General features: G+C 34.0%; 1 protein-coding gene across 8 annotated transcripts in view; it reads right to left on the bottom strand.

Annotated features, from left to right (window-relative positions):
• Positions 1-25,894, bottom strand: part of LOC119642820 — a 180,383-nt gene that overhangs the window by 8,369 nt on the left and 146,120 nt on the right. For 5 of the 8 annotated variants that reach the window (XM_038042149.1, XM_038042100.1, XM_038042128.1 and 2 more), the window contains 14 exons: positions 25,636-25,834; positions 24,878-25,557; positions 21,600-21,617; positions 13,973-14,126; positions 13,690-13,813; positions 12,631-12,862; positions 9,540-10,934; positions 9,179-9,384; positions 8,202-8,607; positions 4,237-4,375; positions 4,051-4,126; positions 3,816-3,934; positions 3,525-3,739; positions 2,558-2,800 (listed from right to left, as the gene is read on the bottom strand). In XM_038042149.1, coding sequence (XP_037898077.1) covers positions 2,558-2,800; positions 3,525-3,739; positions 3,816-3,934; positions 4,051-4,126; positions 4,237-4,375; positions 8,202-8,607; positions 9,179-9,384; positions 9,540-10,934; positions 12,631-12,862; positions 13,690-13,813; positions 13,973-14,126; positions 21,600-21,617; positions 24,878-25,557; positions 25,636-25,834 — 4,206 coding nt within the window. The remainder of the gene's footprint in view (positions 1-2,557; positions 2,801-3,524; positions 3,740-3,815; positions 3,935-4,050; positions 4,127-4,236; positions 4,376-8,201; positions 8,608-9,178; positions 9,385-9,539; positions 10,935-12,630; positions 12,863-13,689; positions 13,814-13,972; positions 14,127-21,599; positions 21,618-24,877; positions 25,558-25,635; positions 25,835-25,894) is intronic. The other 3 variants (XM_038042131.1, XM_038042141.1, XM_038042121.1) reach the window with 3 other exon arrangements.

The raw sequence follows: 25,894 nt of genomic DNA, 5'->3' as shown, positions 1-25,894 counted from the left end.
TCAAAATGCAAGGATTTCAATCAAGCTATCAAATTTCTTATTACCCCTCCCTAAAGGCAATGCATGTACAAATTTACAATCAGGGAACTCTTTATACAAACACCTTACCATCTCTTCTCGCGTTGGTGTAGACACTCTCACTCTTTTTTTACAAGATGTTGAACTATTCTCCTCTGGTTAGTTTAACTGAGCCTTGCTTCTCAACCTAACCTTAGTGGAATAAGGAAATCTAGACGAAGGTAACGATTTTATAATTTATATTTAATATTAACATTAATATCTAATAGGTAGCTTTCGGTTCAGTTTTGGAATAAATATGCGCGCTCTTGCTTAGCTTTACACTCTTAGATAATTTAAACGAACTTCTGTTGTTTTTCGCCTGCTTGCTCTTCTCGCGGCTAATCTAGTTTATTGCTGATTGCGTACATCTTAATATGCGTTGCGATCATATTTATGCTCGCGCAAAATTCTTATATATAACTCTGGTAAATATACATATTTTGTTAAATTCTCAGTCATATTTAGTATGCATTGTTAAGGAAAGTATTTTGGAATTTTTGGTTGCTTTCAAAGTAAGGTTAAGTTTGCAAATTTTTGCAGACATAAACTGCTCCCATTTGAATATCATATTTGAATCAGATGCACTTAGTCGCACTCTTTGGCCTATTCTTTGTAATTTTGATGATTATTTCAGTAAGCGGACGCTCATACGGATAAATGTAGATAGACATGTATAATATACTAAATCTTTGATGCGTTATTCTCTATATTGTCAGCGAAATGATAGAGTGAATCAATAGAGACTAATACTGCGCTATTGACACTAAAATTAATAAATATTATGTTTTAGGAGGAGAGATAAGCGCGCAGTAGGCCAAGTGAATATTTCGTCCTTTGATTTCGCAAAGATTTATTTGCAAGATATTTCCAGTTGCAATATTTTCCAGATCACAAGCTTACGGCATTATTGTTAATTGAAAACAACCAAATTAGACTCATTGTGCAGCATTCTAAAGGGGATTGGTCGGTGTAATACGGGAAATTAATGAAAAATATATACAAAACTTTATTTAAAGCAATTATATATTTATGTATATACATGTATGTATATTATGTGTGTCTAAGTGTAGGTGTTACTCAGTTTCAAAAGGAGAGTTGTTTTTTTTTTTGTTTTTTTTTTATTTGAGATTACATATACTTCTATGTCGTTCGTAGGTGCAAATTATGAAGATTGTGATTTTTAAAAATTACGAAAAGCAAATTTTTATAAAACAGTCCAGTCAAACAAGCGGGACATACAAGTGCTGTCGTTACACAATGTGGAATGGTAGTTATGTCGATATTGTGTATTTAAGCGGGAGTATGTTATAAAAGATTTTGGGATCACAAAAAACAACTTTTCGATGAAATTTTTCTTTCTTAATATCAAATTTTGATTCCGGTCTGCGGAGATTGTAGCTTAAAGCATTTTTGCATTAAAACATTCTCTGGGGACGCACTAGCTTAACGTATTGGGAAGTGTTCCTTATGTAAAACTTTAACAAAAAATAAAATAAAAATTTTAAGTGAATTTTACATTTATGCAACATCAAGAGAGTTCAAAGTTGAATTGAGCAGGTATTGAAGGGATTATTAGCGAATCTCAAAACCAAGAGAAATTTTATATTCAGCTTAGGCCGAGTGTCTGCGAATATTCACCACCTCTACTTTCTAGGTTCCGATCCGAAAATTTTTATTAAGAAAAAAAAAAAAAAAAAAAAACTATAGACATCAATTAGATGCTTGATCTTTTTCATATTAGTATTTAAGTGTATATAAAGAAAATGCAAATTTAATCAACTTAATTTAATTTTTCATATGTAAAGGACATTGGGACAATAGATCTTTTTATTGCTCCATATAGATATCCTATCGATCTAGTTGTTTTTGTCAATTCATAGAACACAAATGCTTTAATGCATTCCCTATGTAGGAAATTTGCACTGAAAACGGCATCAGTGCAAATGACTTAACTGATATTTGGATGTTGATCTTGAACGCAGACAATGCTTTACTTGTTGTCGGCTAGACATTTACTTGTGTGTCCGATACGTGAATTAACAAATATTACATATATAATTTGCGATGGTGAATATTCAAGTTATGTATTTGTGCGTATATAGAAACGTATACTTGCAGGTGGTGAAGAGATGAAGGGGAAAGTGTGAATAGAGAGAGAGAGAGAGAGAGAGAGAGAGAGAGAGAGAGAGAGAGAGAGAAAAGAGACCAAAGGAAGATTGTGGAGGTGAAGGGTAAATATTTTACATACACAGTGTTTCAATGAGGGTTGAAGAGAAAAGCTAACAAATAGATAGATCACTTTGTTCAGGGAATTAGAAAGTAGAGCGAAAGAGAAAAGAGTGGACAGAGTCACAAGAAGTATCACAAAGTGTGTGTCTTTTATGATAAGTATTATAAATATTAAAATTTTTTTTTTTTCTTTGTCATTAATGCAATAATTTCTCAGATTATTTATGTTATTGATTTCGATTAAATTTTGAATTTAGCCTAATCTTACGTCGGGGAGGCGGTCGTAACAGATCGTCAAGTGAAAATGTACGCGCTGCTGCCCCTCCCCCTCCTTGTATAGGATTGGGGCTGCTGAGGCTCAATATTGATGGTTTTCTTATACCCAATCTGTTGAATATGGAACGCGGTGCGCCCGGTGCATTATTGACGGTCGACTGTGGTATGGCAGTTGTAAATTGCAATTGTTCGCGCAGTGATGTGTGATGATGATGTCCCCGTATGGAACCAGGTGCTGTTTTATATAATGAATATTATTGTTTTGTTCGGTTTAATATGTAATTTTTTTTTTGGTATTTTTCAAATAAGTAAACATCAGCGGAGTATATATATATGAAAAAATGAGAGAGAGAGAATATCACATAGAAAGAGAAAAAAAATGGAAAGACAGACAAGTATAGAATAGAATAGAAAGAAAGAAAATAAGAGAAATATAAGTCATACATAAAGCAAAATTGTTAATACGTATTTAAAAGAAAAACAAAAAAAAAAAAAACAAGAAAAAATTCAAGTTTTCCAGAGAAAAATTATTGGAAAAGTAAACTAAAAACAAATACATATATTTATATAAAAATGTTATCTTAATTCGAAAATTAATTAAAGGTACATTTTTTCTGTATATTTTGTATTAAATATGTATCAAAATTGTTGTTTCTCTAGGAGACAGTTTTTAACAGCCTAACCGTTATGCGGACGTTTGCAGTCGACTTAATAAATTAAATAAAATTTTGAATAGTTTACGGATGCGGAACTGCGGTACTTAAAGTCCATTATTTTAAGCTACAATTGGCCCGTGCTAATTAAAAGACTAAAGACGGTAAATAGATTGTTTCTATTATTTATTTCTTTCGCATCTCTGTCCGTTTTATCATTTGGCTTGGCATTATTAAGTATGTTAAACGATTTATGTATGTTTATGATTAAAAAGATATATTTATATTTATACTTTGCACACTTACGTCTGTTACGATCTGCTTCTTCGGCTAATAGCTTTTCAATTTTCTCGGGGAAATGCCGTTTCGCGCACCAGACTAAACCGATTACGGCCAATACAACGAAAACGGTAATTAGACCCAACCAGAAAGGCTCCTGTAGCATACGTTCAGAAAGCGGCTTGTAAGGTATGTGTAGCATACGTTTCTCACATCTTTGACCCTCCCACCATGCGTAACACCTTCAGCGACGTCATTGACAAAATATTAAAGCAATTCTAATAATTTGAATAACTTAGTTTAATGCGTTTCACCTACCGACAGAAAAACCCACTATTTTTCTCGTGGCAAATACCGCGACCTTCGCACGGATTATCCGCACATGGTCGTTGCTTTTGTTCGCATGTTATGCCCATATAACCGGGCTGACATTTACACTATATACAAATTTAAAAAAAAAAAAAAAAAAAAAAATTATTCTACTAATTTGTTATAAACAAAACAAATAAAATAAAATAAATAAATGAATGATAGGGAGGAAAGTGTGCCTTACCTTAAAATTATTGGTAGTTAATTCGCATTTACCGAAGACACAAGGCTCCAATTCGCATAAGTTTAAACCACAAAATCTGTAGAGTATAAACGGAAGCGTCAAGACGCATCAATGATCAATGATTTACTATCAACACTTCAATTTTCAAGCACGTTAATGAGGGCTTAGCTACAACGTTGTACTTACCTACCCGTATAATGGCCCTGGCACTGGCAATAGCTGGTGCCATTGTTTATTAAACATTTACCGTTGTACTGACAAGGATTTGGTTGACAAGACTCGACAGTTTTATCACCCGATGCTAATTTCATTTTGTAGTTATTATCTGGAATGTGGAGTTTAAAATGCGATAACTAACTAATGCCTATAATAGAATGCAATTTACAAATGATGATCAACAAGGAAAATTGCATCCTAGGGTATTGAGATTATTGCATTAATTATGGGCATGTTGCATGTGAGTTAAATGAATACAAAAAGTGGTCGGTCTCCTGTTGCGTTTCCTGTTATCACATATAATCTTAACATACAATCTAATGAGCTTTTTGAATGCAACTCATTCAAGTCATTAAACTGACTGGCTGAGTGTCTTCGTCTCTCGCAAACCTACGATGATTTGCAGTTTTGTGAATTTTTTGCTTAATGGAACTCAATCCAAATGCGTGGCATTTCAATGAGGCGCTAAATAACTTCTACGATGTTTTGTTTTCGTTTACACATAGACAGTATAATTGATAGTCTGCTATGTATTCAAGTAAATTTCGATGTTTTTTTTTTTTTTTGATAAATGAAAAAATGAAAATTTTAAGAGAAATACATACACACATAAGTAAGGCAATTACTGTTATTATCGTCTGTGCTTCACATTCTTTATACCCTATTTGGAAATTGGAATCCAAAGTTTATCCAATTATTCCAATTATCGGTTTTGGTTTCAACGGAATTGACTGAAAATCCCATTTTTGGTCTACTTCGTACAGGAGTTGTGCAGAATACACTGTTGCAACCACGCCCAGCGCACTCACCAGGCATGGCACACGGGTTCGAAAATTTGAAGAAGTGCGAAAATGGACCGCTGTCTTTCGACATGACATCGCCATGTTGCCAAAATTATTTTGAATTGTTGTAAAAACTGATGGGAACTATCTATCTTAAGTAATATATGTATTCTATCAATTTTCCATAATAAATTCCTTTTTCAAATCAAAACATGATCAAGGTTTTTGCAAGCACTTAGTATATACTTTACAAGGCCGAAATGTCAATGCCCTACAATGTTGGGATGGCAGTGGCCCATTTTTTTTTTATTTTTTATTTGAATACATATATCATAGAATTTATTTAGTACAATATTATAGAGGAGAAACGTCCATAGAATATATAGTTTGTGTAAATTTTTGTCGTTGTATGTATATAAGTTGTATATATGCGTATATTATTTCATTATTTTTCGCTTTCGAAAGCAGCCGCTTTCTTAATGCTTTTTTGGACTATTTTCAATACCTAAGTGCATGCAAGAGCTTTCAATTTCTTTGCCAAATTTGAAGGCAATATTTTAGTCTTCAATGCGAATTTCTAAATATCACAAGCGAAACAATGTTTAAGCATATGCACTTTTAAGGTTTGTTCAAAACAAGAAATTGCTTTTCATGTATGCAATGCCATGGAGAGATAGATAAACAGTACGCACTCCCCTATGAGAATAAACAAATACGAAGTATTTAATTTTTTTTAAAAATATCAATTAAATATAAACAGGTTCGGGTAAACGTTCGAGTAACGGATCCCCGAAAAAAAATACAAAAATTCTTTGTCAAAATCATTCCCTATTCGAAATAAAAAGTTGATATAGACCGTAATAATGACTAATAATTAATTATTCTTTCTTTATAAGTCAATCGATATTGCGCGATATGTCATATTATGCCTACTATCTACTACTTGGCATTTGCAACCAACATTTTCAACAAGCTTCGAGCCTGCTTCTGTCGATGTCTAGGACGCACGTATTCATTATCACCTTCATGATCGTTCCGTATCGCATTTAGTGTTCAGAACATCCACCGGCAATTCCTCAGAAACGAATGCAACCAGAACGTATTAATGTTTGTTACTGATTTTATCGGGCCACTTTTGCAGGAAAATACGTCTGTTCAGGCAATAGCAATGTGTTAATGGTGCTCACTTCCGCTACATGATAGTTCTAAAAGTTCCTAAATGTTCTCATACGTTTGTTTACTGGGCAAACAAAGTTCAATCACATTTTTGTAAAACAGTTAGTTATACAACGGAATTTCACCGAAACAGTAAGTAATATATGTTAGCAGAACCTTGTAGCCTATTACTCTATATATTGTGTGCGCTTTATGAATCCATAAAAAAATTGTACAATTTTCAAGCATGCGCGAATTTTCGGGCATCCAGGAAAATGTATAAGTTCCTGAATGCCTTCGTAACGTTGACATTCGCTTATTTCATTTGAAAGACCTTTTACCCTTTTTTTTGCGGTCACGAGATACTACACAATTTTCATATTTCTTTGCGAGAATCAGTTGATTGATCATTTTTGCGGGACGCTTTGAATAATTATCGCGTACAAAAATGAAATATTATTATAGATCTCCTACTTCTTCTCCTAGCCGACGCACTAGCCGGTTCTGTTATCTGATTCGACTTTCTAAACATATACCTCTTAGCCTTCTTTTATTAATGGCGTTTTCCAGAATTGTCCTATCACTCCTGTCCCAATTAGAGATCACAAGCTTGTACCTACGAAGAGCCAATCAAAAATTTTGTGCTCATTTATTGAAAAATTAATTCAAAAAAGAAAAAAAAGAAAACACGCGTTGATATGAATTCTTGATTTCGGAAAAAATCATCTGAAAATTGTTCATAGAATCGACAGAAAATTGTCAGCCGGTTACTAAAGGATGTTATTTTGAAAATGCAGTTTAATAAAGGCGGTTAAACAGCAGAAATCCATTTCACACTTCAACTCTAAAAAAATGTTGGTTTCTGCTTTGAGTGCTTAACATTTTTCCCGCCACCGATTGGTTTTTGTTCTTGTCTATTTGTCCAATTAACTTCTTGCCTCAATAGAGATGCAAAAGCATTTTCAATTTTCCGTAAGAAATTCTTGAGAAATCGTATATCGACATACTAATGTGGACAAATCGGATGGGACGGGACTATTTCTTGAGGTCTCTTCCATATAAATGTACTTAAAATAAATAAGAAATACGAATTAATTTTTACTATTTTGTTGAATTATTAACTTTGTACAATAGCAGGCGAAATAGTGGTTAGCTTTGTCCAACCGTAACGTCTCAATTTGTTTTTATGCTCTTCGTTTACGACCAATGGCAGAACATCTTTCACGCGCATAAATCTACAAACCGAGAGGAAGTAGCGGTAAATTTTCAAATACAATCTTTTCAGTGTAGTTGCTAGCTAAGGATAAGATCCGTTCATTCCATAGTTAAGAAGGTTATTATCAAAGCAAATTTCATGTTATTTATATGCCCCGCGGTGTATGCTGAAATACTTGATAAGTTTATGAGTCGTCGTAAACAACAGTGAATTGCTCAGCTCTACTTTTGGCAATATGCGATAATATTAACGCAAGCTACTATGAAATAACTTTTCATATTTCATATTTCTATGAGAGCGCTTCGTGTTCGAGAGGATAGTGAAGAAAATAAAATAAGTAAAAAGTGTCTGCTATATGGCATTCATTTTCTTCATCATTATATAAGACAATATAGATCCTTAGTAATGGAGTGAATCAAAGAGCTTTCAAAATTCTAAGAAGCGGTGGTGGGAAGTAGAAAGAATCGTATACTTTAGCATGATCTTCGATGCACATGTCCTTAATGTGGCAGAGTAAATGTCAAATTGATTACATATATTGTTCTAGTAGTGTTGTTGATTGTAAACGTATAACTAACTAAATAATCAAATGAAAATATTACAAAAAATAATGTAAATAAACAAAAAGGTACCGTAAAGTAATGAGTGACTAAGAGATAATTTTAAATGCTTGCATCACTATCTCTATCTCTAAAATATCTTTTTGACTCTTGACAAGCACGGTTTAAATATTACAGTGTTACGTACAGTATATAATCATAGGACATTAATTTGGCACTTACCCCATTGTAAACGTATTGTACAATTGAGATTAGCATGAGATTTGGCAGTGGTGCGTTGACGTACATATAACGTATTCAAATAAGATGTTATGTAAACGGGTGGTGGTTGTGGTGGGATTGGCCTGAATTGCTGACGTAATAAATATTCAGCAACAGTTACCGACGAACTTTCCATATTACTGCTATCGTCAGGCTCTGACGAAATGATTTCTCTGCCATTGTCATCAATATCTGTAATTTTAATGCTCTTGCTATTGGTTCGATAACGCAACGGTCGTCGATGTGCATATTGCACAGAGGCAACGTGATAATTCTCATCAATGGGACTTCGGTTTGGTGCATTAGCATTTTTATATTTACATAATTGCCATTTAGTGCCATTATTGTCGGCATAATTGTCATAAATCTGCGGTTAGAAAGAGATGTAAAGCAAAAGGGCACAATAAGAAAACACGAAGCTACGAGGATAGAGAAATTTCATTTCTTTTTCACATAATAAGTTGTTAACTATGAATCTTAGTGGATAGCATCGAAATGGCTGTCTATGATGTGATGCAAACCGTGCATGCACTCACGCCTAAGGCGTATAATTGCGTGACAGCTTTTCCTCGAAGAGAGGACACGCCGTACATTGTATGATGAAAGCATAGGTAAACTAAGGTTAACATTATGTGCATTTTTTTTTTTTTTTTTTCTACACTATGGCCTAAGGGCTAAGGCATCACTTTATACGCTCACATAAATTTTCATTGCACTACAATACATGGCTATTATTAGCAATATCTCAAATATGTTTAACATACTTTTCTATCTATTATTGCATGTATATGTCGGTATCCTTGAAAATGTTCCTGATATGTTCCTGCTGTAAATACGAGCGTAGGTTTGTCTTATACGCAATGTCTTAATAGCTTATTTTACTTTCTTTTCTTATTTTATTACTTACTTTCAACTGAATTTAGATAGAGAAAACGTACCTCTAGTAGATTATTATCTTGGCAGCCATTCTCAGTGAATTCCACACCGTGCATTTCCAGTAAAATGTTATGACCAAACGGTGCCAGTATGTGTTGAGTGAAATCAACATTCTCGGGCATATCATGCGGATAGTTTAATTGATAGAGGTAACCGGTGTCATTATTGGTCAAGTTAATGACACGTTCACGTCGCTCGGTTTGCCCCACTTGAAAAAAAAATGTAAAGTAAAAACGAAACAAAAACGGAAAAATGAGGAAGAAGGAACGAGAGAAGATAATTTAGGTTAAAATTAGAAGAATTCTTTTGCATAAAGAACATTAAACTTACTCAAGTATAACATAGAATTAGTGATATATTTACCTGTATGGTAGACAGCTCGGAATCCTTTTCCTCGCGGATGCTGACCGGTACGGAACTGTATGCGCAATTGCTCTTTCAAGCTAACAAACATTCCATCGTTTAGATGCTGCACTAAACGAAATGGGCTGAAAAAGCCATTACCTATATCAACTTCTAACAAGGAATCGGATTGAAAATCGAATTCGGTAAATTCCAACCAAACGCGACGACCCCCCGGAGCCTGTATGACGTAAACGCAATTGAGATTGTTGAGCAGAAAATGGGGAAAATTTGGACTATAAATAGTGCCCTCACGTGACGTTAATGTACGCAAAGGGCAACCAGAGATATCAATTGCTTTCCACACGGCAGCGAATCCCAGCCCCGTTATTGAATAATCGCTATGAAAATTCAAAACCACTTCATTTGAATTGGAAACAAAGTCAAATTTGGACATATTCGAATCATGAGCGCCACACCATCGTACATAGGGCAGGAAGGACTGAGCGTTATCCACATTTGGGGTACTCTCATCACCGACTATAGTACTGCGTCGTTTACGTTTCACTTCCATATCGCCGCCAATCAATTGAAATCCCTTTCGATTTTTTTTTCGTTTTTTTCGATTTGGATACTCAGTAAAATCGTTGTGATTATACGTAAAATACGTAAAATAATTTTTCTTGTAAAGACTCTTGTTGTACCAAGGCTGTCGTCCGTATTCGCCATTACTTATAAGTTTTCTTTTTTGCGAAAATTGATGTTTTTTCCTGTTGTCATTTCGTTTGATAATTTTACGACTTTTTATATTCTTTACTTTTATACTTTGATCCTGTCGTTCGTGGTCGTCGCCATGGATGATATTTGCACAGGGAATTTTCATAGACCTTAACGTTGTTGTAACATATTGGATGTTGCATTTCCTTTCCATTTTCGTTAACAGTTGATGCCCTTGTGGCATGGCAGTGTTTACTGTTGCTTTTCTTGTACTTGTCTCTCTTTTCGTTCGTCTACGTAATCTACGTCGTAATTTTATATTTTTGTTAGTGTAACTGCTTTTGTCGGCTATGTTGCTATCATTATCTCTTTCAATGGAAATATTTTCGTTGCTCTCGTTGTTATTATTGTTATTACCATTTGCATTGCTTTTGATGTTTCTGTTCCGGTTGTTATTCTTAGTTTCATCCATAATATATTGTTCATCTGACATTAACATGGCCAGTGGCATTGTATTGGTGCCGGGCTCAAGCATTAATTTCGATACAATATCATAATCCTGTATGCTGATATAGTCGTAAAGACATTCATCTTGTGGCTCTAAATCGATCTTTTGAAATTGCACAACAATTCGAGTACGCAACGGTGCCTTGATATGTATCCAATAATCTATATTTAACGGATAATTATTCGGGTAAGCTGTAAATAAGTAAAATGAAAACAAAAGATAAGGGAAACACTTGTTTTGCTCTCGGCCAGAATTTTCTTTCGTTCTGTTATCCCCTTCTACCACCCTACTGTAAAACTATAAAAACTCAAAAAAGTGCATCCAACTTGTAGGAGAATCGTTCATATCCTTCTACTAAAGGGAATAAATACACACTTTTTTGTTTATTGGCAGCAATGTGTAAGTAAACCGCGCAAATACATGGACGACGTGACATACAAGCTTAGATCGAGCCCGAAAATAATTCGAAATAAATTTGACATAATAACAAAAAAAAAAAAAACGTGAGTTGAGGGTAAATCGTTCTGGGTATTGCAAACATCTGCACAAGCTTAACATGTAACCTTACCATAATTGATGTGGGATGTAAGGAGCTTAGAACAATTGCACGAACAACTGCCCCTTTTTCGATTATTCGTTCTTTCTGGCGTGCTTCTATTGCTTTCATTTACTTTATTTTTTCGTCATGTTTGAAACATTTGATTAACGCCGTCTCACTGTAAAACACTTTGATTGTTGTAATGTAAAAAAGGAAAAGCTACGCTACCCTGGCCTATTAGTCGCGTTAAAAGACTCATGTCTCAAACAGCTTGACATAGGTTAGCGTAGACAATACGAAAACTTTACAAGATCTGAAATTAGTTTGAATTTTTTTGTAATCAACTAAATTAATTTGAAGCTACGATAACTTTTGCAAACAATATTTTCTATCTAATTCGTTCAATAGCTTCATTTATTGACAAATAGCCAATTAGTAATAATTGTCGTCGTAAAAATGAAAATATCGTTTTCAAATTTGGCACAAAAATTGGAAGTTACTGCAAGTGGGTTGTGACTTCTTTCGCCTAACATAAATAAATCAAGTATGGTAAACGGCGAACCGATGTGGAATATTAAATGATCCGTCTCGCCCGGCTATATAGCGTTTCAACGAGCTTTTATATTCGAGTTGCTGTCTTCTTTCACGCTTCCTAATTCAATATTTTCAGGCTTTGGTGGGGGCTTTCCAAAAATGATCTCAAAAGTCAGACCTATAGGAAAAATGCGATAGCTTCCATCGTAGTTGCAAAGAGCAAATGTATCATTACAGATCCATTTTGGCAAAATTCAAATGAGTTGAGTTGCTCCAAAAGGTTGTCATTTCAAAAATTTTATGCAAAGCATTGAGTTTAAATGCGATGAGGCAGACATTTGACATTAACTAGCGAGCGTCATGCTGCCAAAGTTAAATTAATACTATTGAGTTTATTCCACTAAATATTAGTTACTTAGGTAATGCGGTGTATGCTTATGTGTGCACATCACGCCGGAATCTGTCTTAAAAACTGATAAATAAATTGGCTTTAAATGGCTAAACTTTCTCTTCAAGACAAGGATATGCGTAAGGGTCTTATTCACAACTATTTTAACCACACAACCATAAAGTTGTGTATTCCTTCACATCACTAAGATATTCTTTTAAAAATAAGTAATAGCATAATAAATCTTTGCTGTATTGACGGAACGATATTTATATGTACATATATATATATATATATACGCAAGAGTATATGTATGCATCGAATTGCGTATATATTCGCCGTTTGTAAAGCAGTATCATATCCGTGAAATAACTGCACATAATGATAAATGAATAACTATAACAATAGTAGAAGTGATTCTACATACCTGGCGACATAAGACGTCCTTCTGTTCCAGTTATTGTGAAATTATTGAAAGCGAAATTGCCAAAGGATTCTTTTGGCTTCTTACACACGTAGCCGCCAACTTTATTGCACTTTTGCGCTTGCCAATATAAACCAGAAGGCAGCATTGGTGTGGGAGACATTTTCCATTGTAAGCCCAAGCAAATGGCATCTGACGGCAATACATTAAATTGACCCTGGCCCGGTAGCCAACCCTAGTAAATTAGAAAATGAATAAATAAATAAAGTAAAAAAAGCAAACCAAAAAAAAAAAAAACAATTTAATAAATATTAAACTTATTTATAAATATATATTCAGCTTAAGTCAGTTACTCTTGATATTCTTGATAAACAGCAAGCAGCTTTTGTATGCGATGTGGTTACAACTACCATATCATTTCTAATCTATGCAGGAACCATATTTAAAATGCTATAATCCTGATTCGCTATTTTATTGTAAGAGAGAAACAAAATTTCCTACTTGCTTGCATGTATTTTGATCATCGATATCCGATTTACATTCAGCTGAAATTGTCTAAATAAGCAAAAGAGTGTAACTAAATGACGATAGACTCGATTGCAGACGATATTTTATAAATAATTTGTGTTACAATTGTCCAAAAATTTTGAAAGGAAAACCATTGTCATCGGATTGGAAAGCTTGCCGCAATAAGCGACGAGCAATTCGAAGCAGATATTGATTTGAATGTTTATATAAGTATTTCGGAAGCCATCTAAAATGCAAATATAAAAACTAATCGTAGTGGACTGGTGAGAGGTCCTCTATTAATAATTTAAATTTCAACATTATTATTAATTAATTAATTAATTCGTAATAGTGGGCATGAACAGTTTGTCTCAAGGCGAATATAACTGCTCTTTAAATATTTGTTTGTTTAAGTTGCTTACTCGCAAAAGTGAAAATTTCCCATATTTTGAATTATTTTGGTTTTTGCTTACGCTCAATGTCACAATATGCTTACTTAGTTAGTAGATAAGGAATTTAGGAAATTTTCTTAATTATCAATTTTTGTTAACCAACCTGGAAATTCATTTTAGTATCATCTGTCCATTCAAATTGACCGCTCTTTTCTAATTCAGCTCCCAGCCAGTAAATCAATTGCGGTGAATAATCAATTTGATTGCGTATATTCGAAGTTATGAATCTGTGGAGACAGGGAATGTGTGTGGAAATAGGGAAGAAAAAATGTACGATGTGAGCATCAAAACGGTATTTAAAGAATGTTTATATGCAAAGACTGATTGAGTTAATTTGCTTTACTCATTCATTTATTTTTTTGTTTTAAAGGCTATTTTCAACATACCGATGTTCATCGGCCGATGAGACGGATGTCAGTTTGGCACCCATGCCGCGACATACTTGTTGCGCTGTCCACCAATCAACTTCCGGATATGAAACGAATAAATAACAGGAACCATTGTATGGCTTCAAGCGTTCATTTGCGCACTCAGATGCAGCTGCAAACAAACAACAACAATAAAAAACAATTATATATAATAAAAAATTGATAATAAGTTGTTTTGGTAACAAAAACAAGAAAAACAAAAACAAATTAAATAAAAATACGCTATAATTGAATTGTGATCCGGGTAGAAAGAGGAAACAAACAAATAAAACAAATTAAATTTAAATTATCCAAAAATAATTATAATTACAATAAAACATATAAATATGTATTATTATTTGCACATATATTGTTGAACATCAACATACGCACGGCCCTGCGTTACTTGCATGCACGCTAGGATATAAAGCAAACGAAAAAATTAAAAAAAAAATAAAAATAAAAATAAAAAAAAAAACAAAAATTACAGCATATGCAGAAACAGAAGAAATAATTACACTAACCGACCGACCGACCGTGTACATGTGTATCATTTTGTTTCGTGTTTTTAATATACGTCGGTATGTTTGCTCATAAAAATCTTTACTATTTTGAAAAAAGGAGAAAAAAGTTAAGTAATTTGTTTACTGAATTCGTGCAATTACTCATATCCATCGGGATGGGATCTTAGGGAGTATTGTGGTCGTGTCTATAATAAGCATCTACGATTGGGCATAAGAAACCTTGGAGAAAATATACATATTCTTGATCAGTGTTGGCATTGGAATCTATGTTGTGATATAGATATATAGAGCGTTCACCTCTACTATTATCAGTTTTCCTCCAAACATCGCATCTACACGTTTAAATCGATTCCAGATGATGAGTTTGAAGAGGGAAAAAGCTCATCCATTTAAAGCCATCTTCCGGGAAGTTATAAGATATCGGAACAATTTTTGAAAAACAACTTCGATTGGTTTTCTTCTTCTTCTTCTATGTAACGTTTACGGGAAGCCTTTTTTTATCATGCGAAAGTCATCACAATTGGGACACACTGACACGCCCAAAATCATTGAATTGTTGTGTGGTATCCAAAATTCGTCAACGAGCAACAAAAACGAACAAAAAAAAAGAGAGTCTTTGCTGCTTGTTTACATTACAAGCATTTTAATGAATTTATGTATTCTCATGTGTTTGCGCACGTAAGCTGACTAATAATAACAAATTGTATGAGAGCATTACTGCGTACATACGAAATATAGCATTAACGATATTAAAAAACTTTAAATTGATGCCATTAGCGAATACGGAAAACAGTTGGTCTCTCCGCATCGAGCACAGGCAAGCCAGGCAAGTTGCCGCAACCCTCTCATAACGCGGCACTTCTACACCCCGGATCAAATGTTGATATCAAAAATGTGATCGAGTCGAGAGAAAACGATATTGATGGCGTATTAGAGTTCTCCAGTAGTTGTTTGTCGAAAGAGAAAATTGCGAAGCAGATTTGGCGGACGTGGCATCCTAGGTAAATACAATCGACTCTGAGTACAATAACTCTGATGAAGATACTAAAATTAACAATTGCACGCTTAAAAAATTACGGGAGAATAAACATATATCGTGAGCGCTGCCCCTCCGGCTGAAAGAAGCTCAAAATTTAGAATGAAGATGCAAAATTGATGATCGCAATATCAACCAATTTGCAACAACCTTTCGAGAGAAAGTTTGTGAGTTTTTTTGAAGGTGCAAAGGATGCGTAAAACCTAGAAGAGTCGGAAGATCGGAAATTGAGCATAATATTTGTTCAATCAAACAAACGTTCTCGTTTAATTGAATTGAGCGGCGATGACGATGAAAATTATGAAATGAAGTTTATAATGAACGAAAGGTGCGGGGTATATGAGCGATATAAGGAAGCTGCAGAGAGTAAAAAATAAAATATAGATATATTTTCGAGCAGCATCAAGTTTTGTCCATCTGTTCGTCTCTATCAATATTCCGTGTCTGTTGCAGCCATTCTTCCCTTTGTAAAAATGAAGATATCACCCCTCAAAGAACACACCTATCACGCCTACACGCCTATGTAACAAAAACTGAGAACAACTTTTGCTTTCTGCATTCTTCGCTCGACACTTATAAACTTCAACAGTTTCATGATAGCCTGTGACCGAGTCTTTTTTTCCCATCATTGTTATCCTAAAATGGAATAAAGTAAGAGAACTACATTTCTATACTCTAGGTTATTGAGTGGATGTGCTTAAATTTGTCAATTTTTGTAGAATAAAAGGGGAAAATTATATCGTGTGTTGTGTCAGCACCTAACTGCATGCAAGAACTTCCAACGTCATTGCATAGATGGACAGGCGGATAGACGGATATGCTTAAATCGATGACGGGCATAATAAACATTTTGAGAAAAAAGAGACCAAATTTAATGCAAAGATATTAATCCAAAAAAAAAAAAAGAAACAACTAAAGCCATTTTCTTAAATTTCATGTATATCTCGAATAACCGGAGATTGCAGCCATAACTGTTGCAATACCTCCTATAATTCATACGATGGTTGCAATGTTTTTAATCATTATCGTGCATTGAAGTCAAATTTCCCTATTGTTTTTTTTTTTTTTTGATATGCCTGGGCATTGAAAACTATCCACTTTGGTCAACAAATTTTCTGATCTTCAATAGCCAACCGTTCGAGATGATTATAATAACGTCACTATTATTAGGGACTTCGTCTTTGTTTCTTTGATCATTGCGCAACCATCTTCGTCTATCTGACCGGATCTCTGCTTTATGTCAAATCTGTATGTGGTCAGTGATATGGGCTGTAACAACAACGAAACAAAGGCTTGCAAATATGAAATTCTAACAGAGAAGATATTTCTGCTAATGTCTACACCAAAAACCAGTTCGACGTCTGCTATGATTCATACGTTGTCATACGTTATTTATTTTTTAATGCAGGGGAAAAATGCCATTCTGTTTATAAGATCCGGCAACGCGCATTAGCTACCTAATAATACTCTTTATTCAGAGCAACGTTCTAAGACGATATAATCCTATGGTCATCATTTATCTCTCTGCCAGGCTATCCTCTGTTATTTTACAATGTTTTAAGTTCACTAACACTTAGACATATTTGTATACATACGTATATTCTTAGTTGATAATCAATCGTGCATCAAATGAAGCAAGACAATTTAAATTTTCAATGTCAATGGGAGCAGAGTTGATCTATGAAATATGGCGATCCTATGGGAAAAACTTTTAAGTTATTACACATAGAGGTAAAATTTTGTGCAAATATTCTTCAAGAGTATTTGAATAGCTGTTGTAAGAGAGAAAAAGTTCCGATGCGCCAATAACGATTGAATGAAACTTTTAGTTTTTGTCCAAGAGCCGTTTTAGGTCACAGTATAAGTTGTCCGGATGAAATCTAAGTAAAATCGTTTCTTTAGCATTCACAGTTATGTTCCGCGTACAAGTCGTACAAGAGTGCCGCTAAATCGTGGTTTGGACGCGACATGATACATACAGTCTAATTAAATCCTCATTTCAGGGCAGGCAAGTCGTCACTATTAACGGTAGTACTGCCGAATACCCATCAACCGAGCATTAGAAACTATCAGCTGCCTGGAATATATTATGAGTAGTTCCATGCTGAAACTAAGGGAAGTAGTTCCAAGCGAAAACTAAGGGAAACAAGTGAAAACGAATCGATTGTTAAACAAAAAATGACTACAATATGTGTAAAGACAATGTAAGACGACTTCTCATTATAAGGATGTTCGACCCAATACGGAAAATTGCATCCGTGAAACGTTAGTAACGTTTAACTGGAATGTGCCCATTTTTAGCAGCAATGGTTTTCGAAGTAAACCGAAACAATTGTTACTTTTACAGCTGATTGCGTTTTCTTTGAACAACATTCGATCAATCGCAAATTCTGTGGCATAAAGTGTAACGGTAGCGCTTTGATTTCAAATTGCCTGGGCATTATCCAGCATTATATAGTATCCGTTAGGACGTAGCTTGGCAATGTAGAAATGGACGGTACGTTTAGGCGCATCATGCATGCTTTTAAATTTAATTTGTAGGATATATGTCTTCCGGTACCGATTCCTTGTTTCATGCATTGATCAAACTTTTGTATCTCTTTGGAGAACCTGGTGCGCACATCTCTTACGGACCAAAGGTAGCTAAAATAACTAAATTGCTATGTATTGTGTAAGAAGTTTTTTTCAATTGCCTTGCTCTAAACAATTTAAATTTATTCAAGCAAACAATTAATGAATATAAAAACATTAAGAAAAAAAGTACATTTTATATAATATATCCCTTTGACAAAGAAAGGAAAGAAAAGCAATAGTTTTCTAAACATTTCGAATAATTTCACGTTTAATTTAACAGAAGAATGCATTTTGCAATTGCTTTATAAAATTGAAGTTATTTTATTTTATTTATTTATTCTTTTTCTTTTTTTTGTTGTTTGTTTTTACCCGTTACCGGAGAGCATGTTACGATATTCATAGCATCTGCAGCAACTGGTTTTACAGCACAGTAATATCCACGTCGCGTGTATTTTTGTTAGTATGAAAAATTCAATTGACCTACTTATAGTGAAAGGCAAATGAAGAATTCGTATTAAACTATATCGAAAACAATTTTTCAATTGAACTGTGCATCAAACGGCGGAAGCTGCACTTTTGCATATGTGCAAATGTACAAAAATACTCATACCTTGAGTACTCTGTTTGAGGAAAGTATAATATATTGAATGCAATGGCAACGTCGGCCAAGTCAACTCACTATTCCGTAAAGTATGCAAAGAAACAAGTCAGAATTTTCCCTAAAAACATTAGTGATACCCTACAACACCCGTGGTACAGGGTATATTAAGTAGATACACGGTTGATTATACCCATCGATTCACAAATGATTTTGAGCTTGTCCGTCCGTCTCATCGGCATGAGGATGAAAGCTATCGAAAATGGTTTGAATCGGACCACATTTGCGACCACTCGCTATATAACACGTTATTTTGCAAAGTTCTTATGTAAACAATGCATTTTAGTAAGTGAGATGATGTAGGATATTTAGTGTTGGGCCAGGGCGCTCTACGATGTTTTTACTTGTTTCTGCCAGTAAATGCAATTGCAAGATTTCAGCTTCATTTAAAAAAGAAAAAACAGCAACGCTTAGCAATTAACGATAGCAACATTCGTTTCACATACACACTTTTATCTGAAGTGACGAAGTGGTCATCTTTATTAAAGTGTTGACAAAGGACGATAGGAGAATCAAGTTCATAGTTAACACTATACCGCGGTAGACGTAGCGAAAACGAGTGCGAAACGAGTGCGAGAGACTCTACACGGGACAGTAAAGCCAAGCTCATCCAAACAGAGTTCAGTTGATCATCATAAAGTCTAGCCGCAATATTGTCAAGGCTAAGACTGTTAAGCTTCTAATTCAGGGCCAATCATTTATCACCTAGTTTAGGGTGGGTTTGTCTCAACAAAATTCATTGTGTTATCATGTTGTTGCACGAACATAGTTTCTACAGATATAATGAATTTATGTCGAAAATTTGGCTTGGATGTTCGAATTTTTTGTACCCCTTCTAAAATTGCATAAATATTAGCCTGCAATTTGTGATGGAAAAATTAACTATACTGCAAGTAGACAAAGCAGCTCTCTCTTTTCGATTAAAATCCATATTAGGGTTCTCGTGAAAAGTAAACCTCCGTATGATGATGAATAGCTAAAGAATGATAAGATCTTTGACAGGGAAATTACGAGGACTCCAATTAAAAATATGCTTTTACCCGGAAACAAACAGTACCTTTTCGCATTTTATCACAAAAACAAACTAAGAATTTTGTTAGGCCAAGTTGTGTAACATGTTTAATGATTCGAGTTTACGTCAATTATTTGGCTTATGATGACGAACCAGTTAGTAGTTAACGCTTTCACAGCGAAGATGATTCATGTCATTGACAAGCCCTCGTCCATAAGCACTTGAAAAACTGATTCGATCTTCAATCGTTTTAATCCTGGTCATAATATCTATTCGTACTGGAGTGGACTTATATCGGAAATTATCTACAAAATTTATATCCCAGAAAGTTAGCGTTCAAATGTGAACTAATTAGATGAAATTGATTTCAAATTTAATATTTTACGAAAATCTTCTAAAATTTTAGGATAGTTTTGCCCCAAAATTTGGAGTGATTTTTGCCCTCTTTTTTTGCTTAATTATTATAAAACGCAACGTTGCTGTTTTTCCCCGGACAGTTTTCGCTCTTCCGTTACATTATTGGCATTAGTATTAAGGCAAGTGAATGCAAAGAATTTGTTTTTTTAGTTTCTCCTCGGGGTCTTAATTTTTATGCTCCGGATATTTACGATTATATGCGGACGATGGAAATTTTCATATTTTACAAAGTAAGGATAAAGAATATGGAAGTGGGAGAATTGATATAACTTTTAGCCTCAAATATGTTTTGTTAAGACTTTTTACGAAACGGTCCTTTAAATGAGTGTGGAACGTGTTTGTCTCTTAAAGTGTACGATGCTATATCCTGCCAAACTTTAAAATTTTCGCCACCAATTGATCTGAAGTTGGAAGGGAATGTGTCAATGTTAAAATGGAGTAGGCCGTAGAACAGGACTTAAATTTAATCGAAGCCCTGATGGTTGGCTTGGACATGGACGGTGGCGCCAGCCGTTTCCTTTTCCATAATTCATAAACATATTGACGATGGCATCGATGTCAATTAAAAAAACACTTTACAAATTAAAACAAAAATTAAAAAAAAAAAAATACAAAAGCTTCATAGTATACAGCAGAGTCCGCAGAACAGAAAAGTAGATATTTAGGTGACTTGACTTTATGCTTGTAAAGTGTGTATTAGTACATGTATCATACATCTGAGAAATGAAATCGAAATCTGCTGGAAACGAGATTTGTTCGCTCTGCCCAGGCAACAAGAGGTAGAATCGTGGCTTACGAAGAGTCAAGTCAATGAAGTAGTCTTATAAGCTCAATAAAGTGTAGTGCCGCGGAAACGTAAGTCTCTAATTTCTGTAAATAAACTTCCTTTGATTTTGTAATTAATTTTTTGTAATTTACTATTCTTTCAATTTTGTAAATAACGTTTGGCGTCTATTCAAAATGCATTGCTACGAATTTAATTTACGGACTGTTGGGGAGAGCATGCAAAACAATAAAGAATTTTATAAAAAGACTCTCGACAGCCAACCTTTGATCTTTGTATTATGAAAATCTCCTGCACTCATCGCATTATTCATATCGATAATCACAAATGTTGATGTTTGCAAGTGAATCCCTTACGCCTCACCTCACCTGGGAGCCGATAAGCTCGATTATTGAAATTTTTTTTTTTTTTAAAGGAAAAAAAACAATTCTGGATATCAAAACAATACACAAGTGCACGCAAACAGGCACAAATTTCGTAAATTAGTTAAATCTGGAAAACACAAACATGCATAAACGTACGTGAGAAACGAAAAGATATTAAGTAAAGTAAAACCGAAAAGATAACCTAAACCAACATATCAAGTAGAGCATAAACTTACCACGCAACAAATAACTTCCTGGATAGATTTTGTAGTTGCAATTTGTGGCAAAATTACATTTATATGTTATTATGCACAACGGATACCCGTACATATATATATATATATATATATATATGTATATATGTAATTATATATACATATGCAAATATATATAAAGTAGAGTAGAATAGTGATGACAGTAGCGTAGAGCAGGAAGTAGTAACGAATTTATTTATTTATTTATTTTTTTATTTATATCAAAACAGAATTGAACGCGATATAAACAATTGAATGAAGCGCGGCATATAAATGTTTATTATAGAAAATAATTTAAACGTTACACGGATTTGGTGTTGATGGTTATTTAGTTGCAGGGTGCAGACGTTTTATTATAAAGATTTAAAATAATATGTATATATATATATATATTTATATATATATATATATATATATATATATAAATATAATATATATATATATATAAATATAATAGTAATAAAAGTGTATATTTTTCATACTTAGTTGAAGTTATATACTATCCGACTATAATAAAACAATAAAATCACAATACATTTAAAAAAAAAAATACAATTAACAAAAACAAAAAAGGAAAATAAAAATGAGAATACTGCTCTTGTGATATTAAATATTGGAAGAATGAATTATGTACGACATTTTGTAATGAGATATGATCGCATATAAAATTTAACAAATAATAAACGTAATCGATTTCCAAGCCTTCATAGTGCAACCTTCGGGTTTCATTTTCATTATTTTATGAAAAATGATATGATGAATGTACGTACGGACAGCAAATTTTCGATATTTAAATAAATAAAAGAATTAATTAATTTTCAACCATAAATAATGTATAGGGGATTTCCTGATGTTAATTATTGAATAAAAATTTGCTATAAAAATTATTTGTTGAAATATGTACTTTTAATACAAGTCAAAGTAAGCCTAGCACCCACCGATTTTCTGACAGTCATCAACTTAAACTAATTTCCATGAAAGAAAGATTGAAGCAATTTGTAAGTGTGGGATGAATTGCAATTTTGATCCTGTTACGTATTTGTTCCACGTACCAAGCTAATGTTTCCTGAATCCGGCAAGTTATTGGCGACAATGCAAGCAACTTTAATTTTAAAAATTAAATGCTTCTGGGGAAGCGGGCGATGACTGTTAAGAGATTGCTAGCACAACTCTGACTGCTTTGTTTTATGTATAGGCAAAAGTTCTGCATGAGTAACGCAGAGCAGTTCATTGTTTATGCAAGCACGGAAAGGGTAGGGCGCAGGTTGCTCTTCTCATCAATTACCTTGTAATTTAATACAGATAATCAAACATTTTCTCAGCATTTTTTATCAATTTTACTGGTTTTATTGCCCCCTTTCTAATTATTGCATGGGAGTGTTTTCATAGCCTCATCAATGCGAATGTCTTTCCTTTTAAGTTAATTCAGTTGCCATTTTCATCTGACACTTGGATTGGTAATCTACAAATTATACTCCAATACTCTTGCAATTATTGCAATTTTCTGATATACGAATTTTTAAAATGAATGAAAATTTGATATAACGAAATATTTCTACAAAAATTCTGTTCACAAAAGAAAGCAAAAGGAGAAAAACTGCCTGTGTAAATACATTGCAAGTACAATTTAAGCAAATATTATGGTGAAAGAATGGGAGTGGAATCAAGGGCTGACAAGTGCTACGAAGACTTTGAAAATGGTTTCGATGGAACTAATTAAACAAGAAGAGCGTTTAGGAAGCCCGTCAACCTCGTCCACTGACGGAAATACCAACAAACTCTGTCTTTATCGATTTGGGCCATTTTCGAGTTCTGGCGCAGATTTGTAAGTGATTACTTCGTTTTTGTGAACGGTCGAAGGCTTACCACAGATATTACGCACTTAGGCAGACGGACATGCTTAGATGCATTCCGATTTTCACGCTGATTGAAGAATGTATATATATACTTTATGGAATTTTTGAAGTGTGCATCTGGACGTTATAAAGGTTTTGCTAAAGACCCGCTAGATACACAACGATATTAGATAGGTGCATAGGATATCCGTGGAAATTTTCATAGGTTTATTTACTGTACTTTATGAATAATGCAGAAAAGCAGAAAAACAATGCTTTCCGCTTTGAAAGATAGAGATGCTTTCAAACTTGCGCGGCAGCGTAAGCGTGTCCTTCGACCTGTTTGGTCCATTTTCAGTGTCAACCTACGAGCAGGAATTATCCATGCCGAGCATGAAGGCGATATCTTCATTTTTGCAGTCACAACAAACATTACGCAGATAGGTGGGCGGAGATGCTTAAATAAAATCAGAATTTGATGCTGATCAAGAGTATATATACTTTATGGGATCTCTGAAGCTACCTTCTGGGTGTTGCAAAGGATTTGATAAAGTGAATTTGGCCCTTACACCTTTGGTAATAGGCATAGCAGCCGAAATGAGGATAAAAAAAAGGTCAATGGTTGATGCGAACTTAAGTGGAATGCATACTAATCGTGACTATAATGCAAACACATTCGTTGTTGTATTTTCTTTTGTTTTTTTTTTTTTTGTGTTTTTGCCAACAAAATTGTTGTCCTTTTTGCTTTACCATAGATAACTGTGTGCAGTACATATATTAGATGGAAAATAATGATTAGTGCGAATCAATATAATGACATTAATTAAAGTTGCAAGAGGATACATTCTCTATAAAGCGAATTTTGAACTAATCGGCCCATTCTTTAGATTCATTATTATTGAAGAGTCGTTTTTGGTTAACCAATGGATAACGCAATTTTCCAGTCAAATATATATACTGTCTGATCTTGATTTATTCTTGGGAACGATTTCAAATTAATATTTGCTATTATTAGATTTGTGAAAGTGTATCAAATTTATGGATTATTTTAGACTTTTAATTAATATAACATCGCGTAAGATGTTTCGAGTTGTACAAGTCACAGACTTATTGTAAACATAAATGGAGAAAGTAATGAGCGACGGACTTAGTTAACCAAAAATTTAACAATGGTTACGAATATGTAACATACATGTTATATGAATATGCCTAATCAGACCTCTAGTGAGCATTTGAGATTGAGATTACATATGGGATAATTAAGCCTCGTTAAATGCTACAATAAGAGGTCAAATGAATGTATGTGCGAAGAGAAATTAGAATTAAAAAGGAAAATAAATTGTCTACTATGCAGGATATGTATGCATACATATATGTGTAGATGTGTATAATTAATAAAGAGTAAGCGAATTATGAAATACTCACTATTTTCCATATAGGTTTTGGCCTTGTAGCCGCCGAAATGATGCGAATAATCGGAAACGAAATGTAAGCCTAAATATGAACTTAACGAAACGTAACGTAAAAGTTTCAGTTTCGTACTCCAATCTCCGCACAAACGTTTCGGTAAAATATTATTATTTTCATAATTTTTGTTTTTGCTGTTATCGTCATTAACGGTATGGGCTGTCGCCGCACGATGATAGTAAGGATTACCGTGCGGATAATCTGGTGTTTTCACAATAAAATTGCTTTGTGGCCCATAAAGACTTGAGTAAACTTGTAAAAGCTTTTTATAATTATTTTGCGCCATATCGTAGTTGTTGTAGTCGGTATTTAACGGCACGTATTCAGAATGAAACACAGCTGCTGAGGATGTTAACGACGAAGATGGAATGGAAGCAGCAGAATTGAGTTGATGTGCTGGTACTGATGAGTCATAAGAATTTCGCTTGCGTAGTATTTTTAAATTATCGCTAACATTATTATTATTTTTATATTTATATACATAGTTAATATTATTTTTACTATTTGTATTGCTGTGTTTCGGGTCGATTACGTTAAGCAGTTTTGGACTTGTGATGCGCTGTCTGGAAGAAGATTTTGTATATCTAAGCGAATCAGAGAACTTCGGTTCTGTTATCTCAAGATAATCGTAAGTGCAACTATATAAATATATAGAAATGCATAGATATTTTAAAATGATTATAACAATTAAAAAGCGTAAGTTGTGCAAACGTTACCCTGGCTCATTCTCAATAACAAGCTCTTCGAATTCTATGACAATGCGATAGCCCTGGGGAGCAGTGATGGTGGTGAAGCAATTGGCATTGTCGGGATATTGGCGCGGAAAGGAAGGACTCCATATGGAAGCGCGCGGATGTTCTTTACTCAAAGACACCGTTTTATTGCAATCATTTAGCCAACTGCGACGATAAGACTCTATATAAAATTAGAAAATTGGAATTTTCTGCATTTCTATGGTCGCTCTTTACTTTTCCT

Source organism: Glossina fuscipes, unplaced genomic scaffold (assembly GCF_014805625.2).
Source record: "Glossina fuscipes isolate IAEA_lab_2018 unplaced genomic scaffold, Yale_Gfus_2 0, whole genome shotgun sequence".
Lineage (NCBI taxonomy): Eukaryota > Metazoa > Arthropoda > Insecta > Diptera > Glossinidae > Glossina > Glossina fuscipes.
This window is presented reverse-complemented; position numbering and strand designations above follow the sequence as displayed.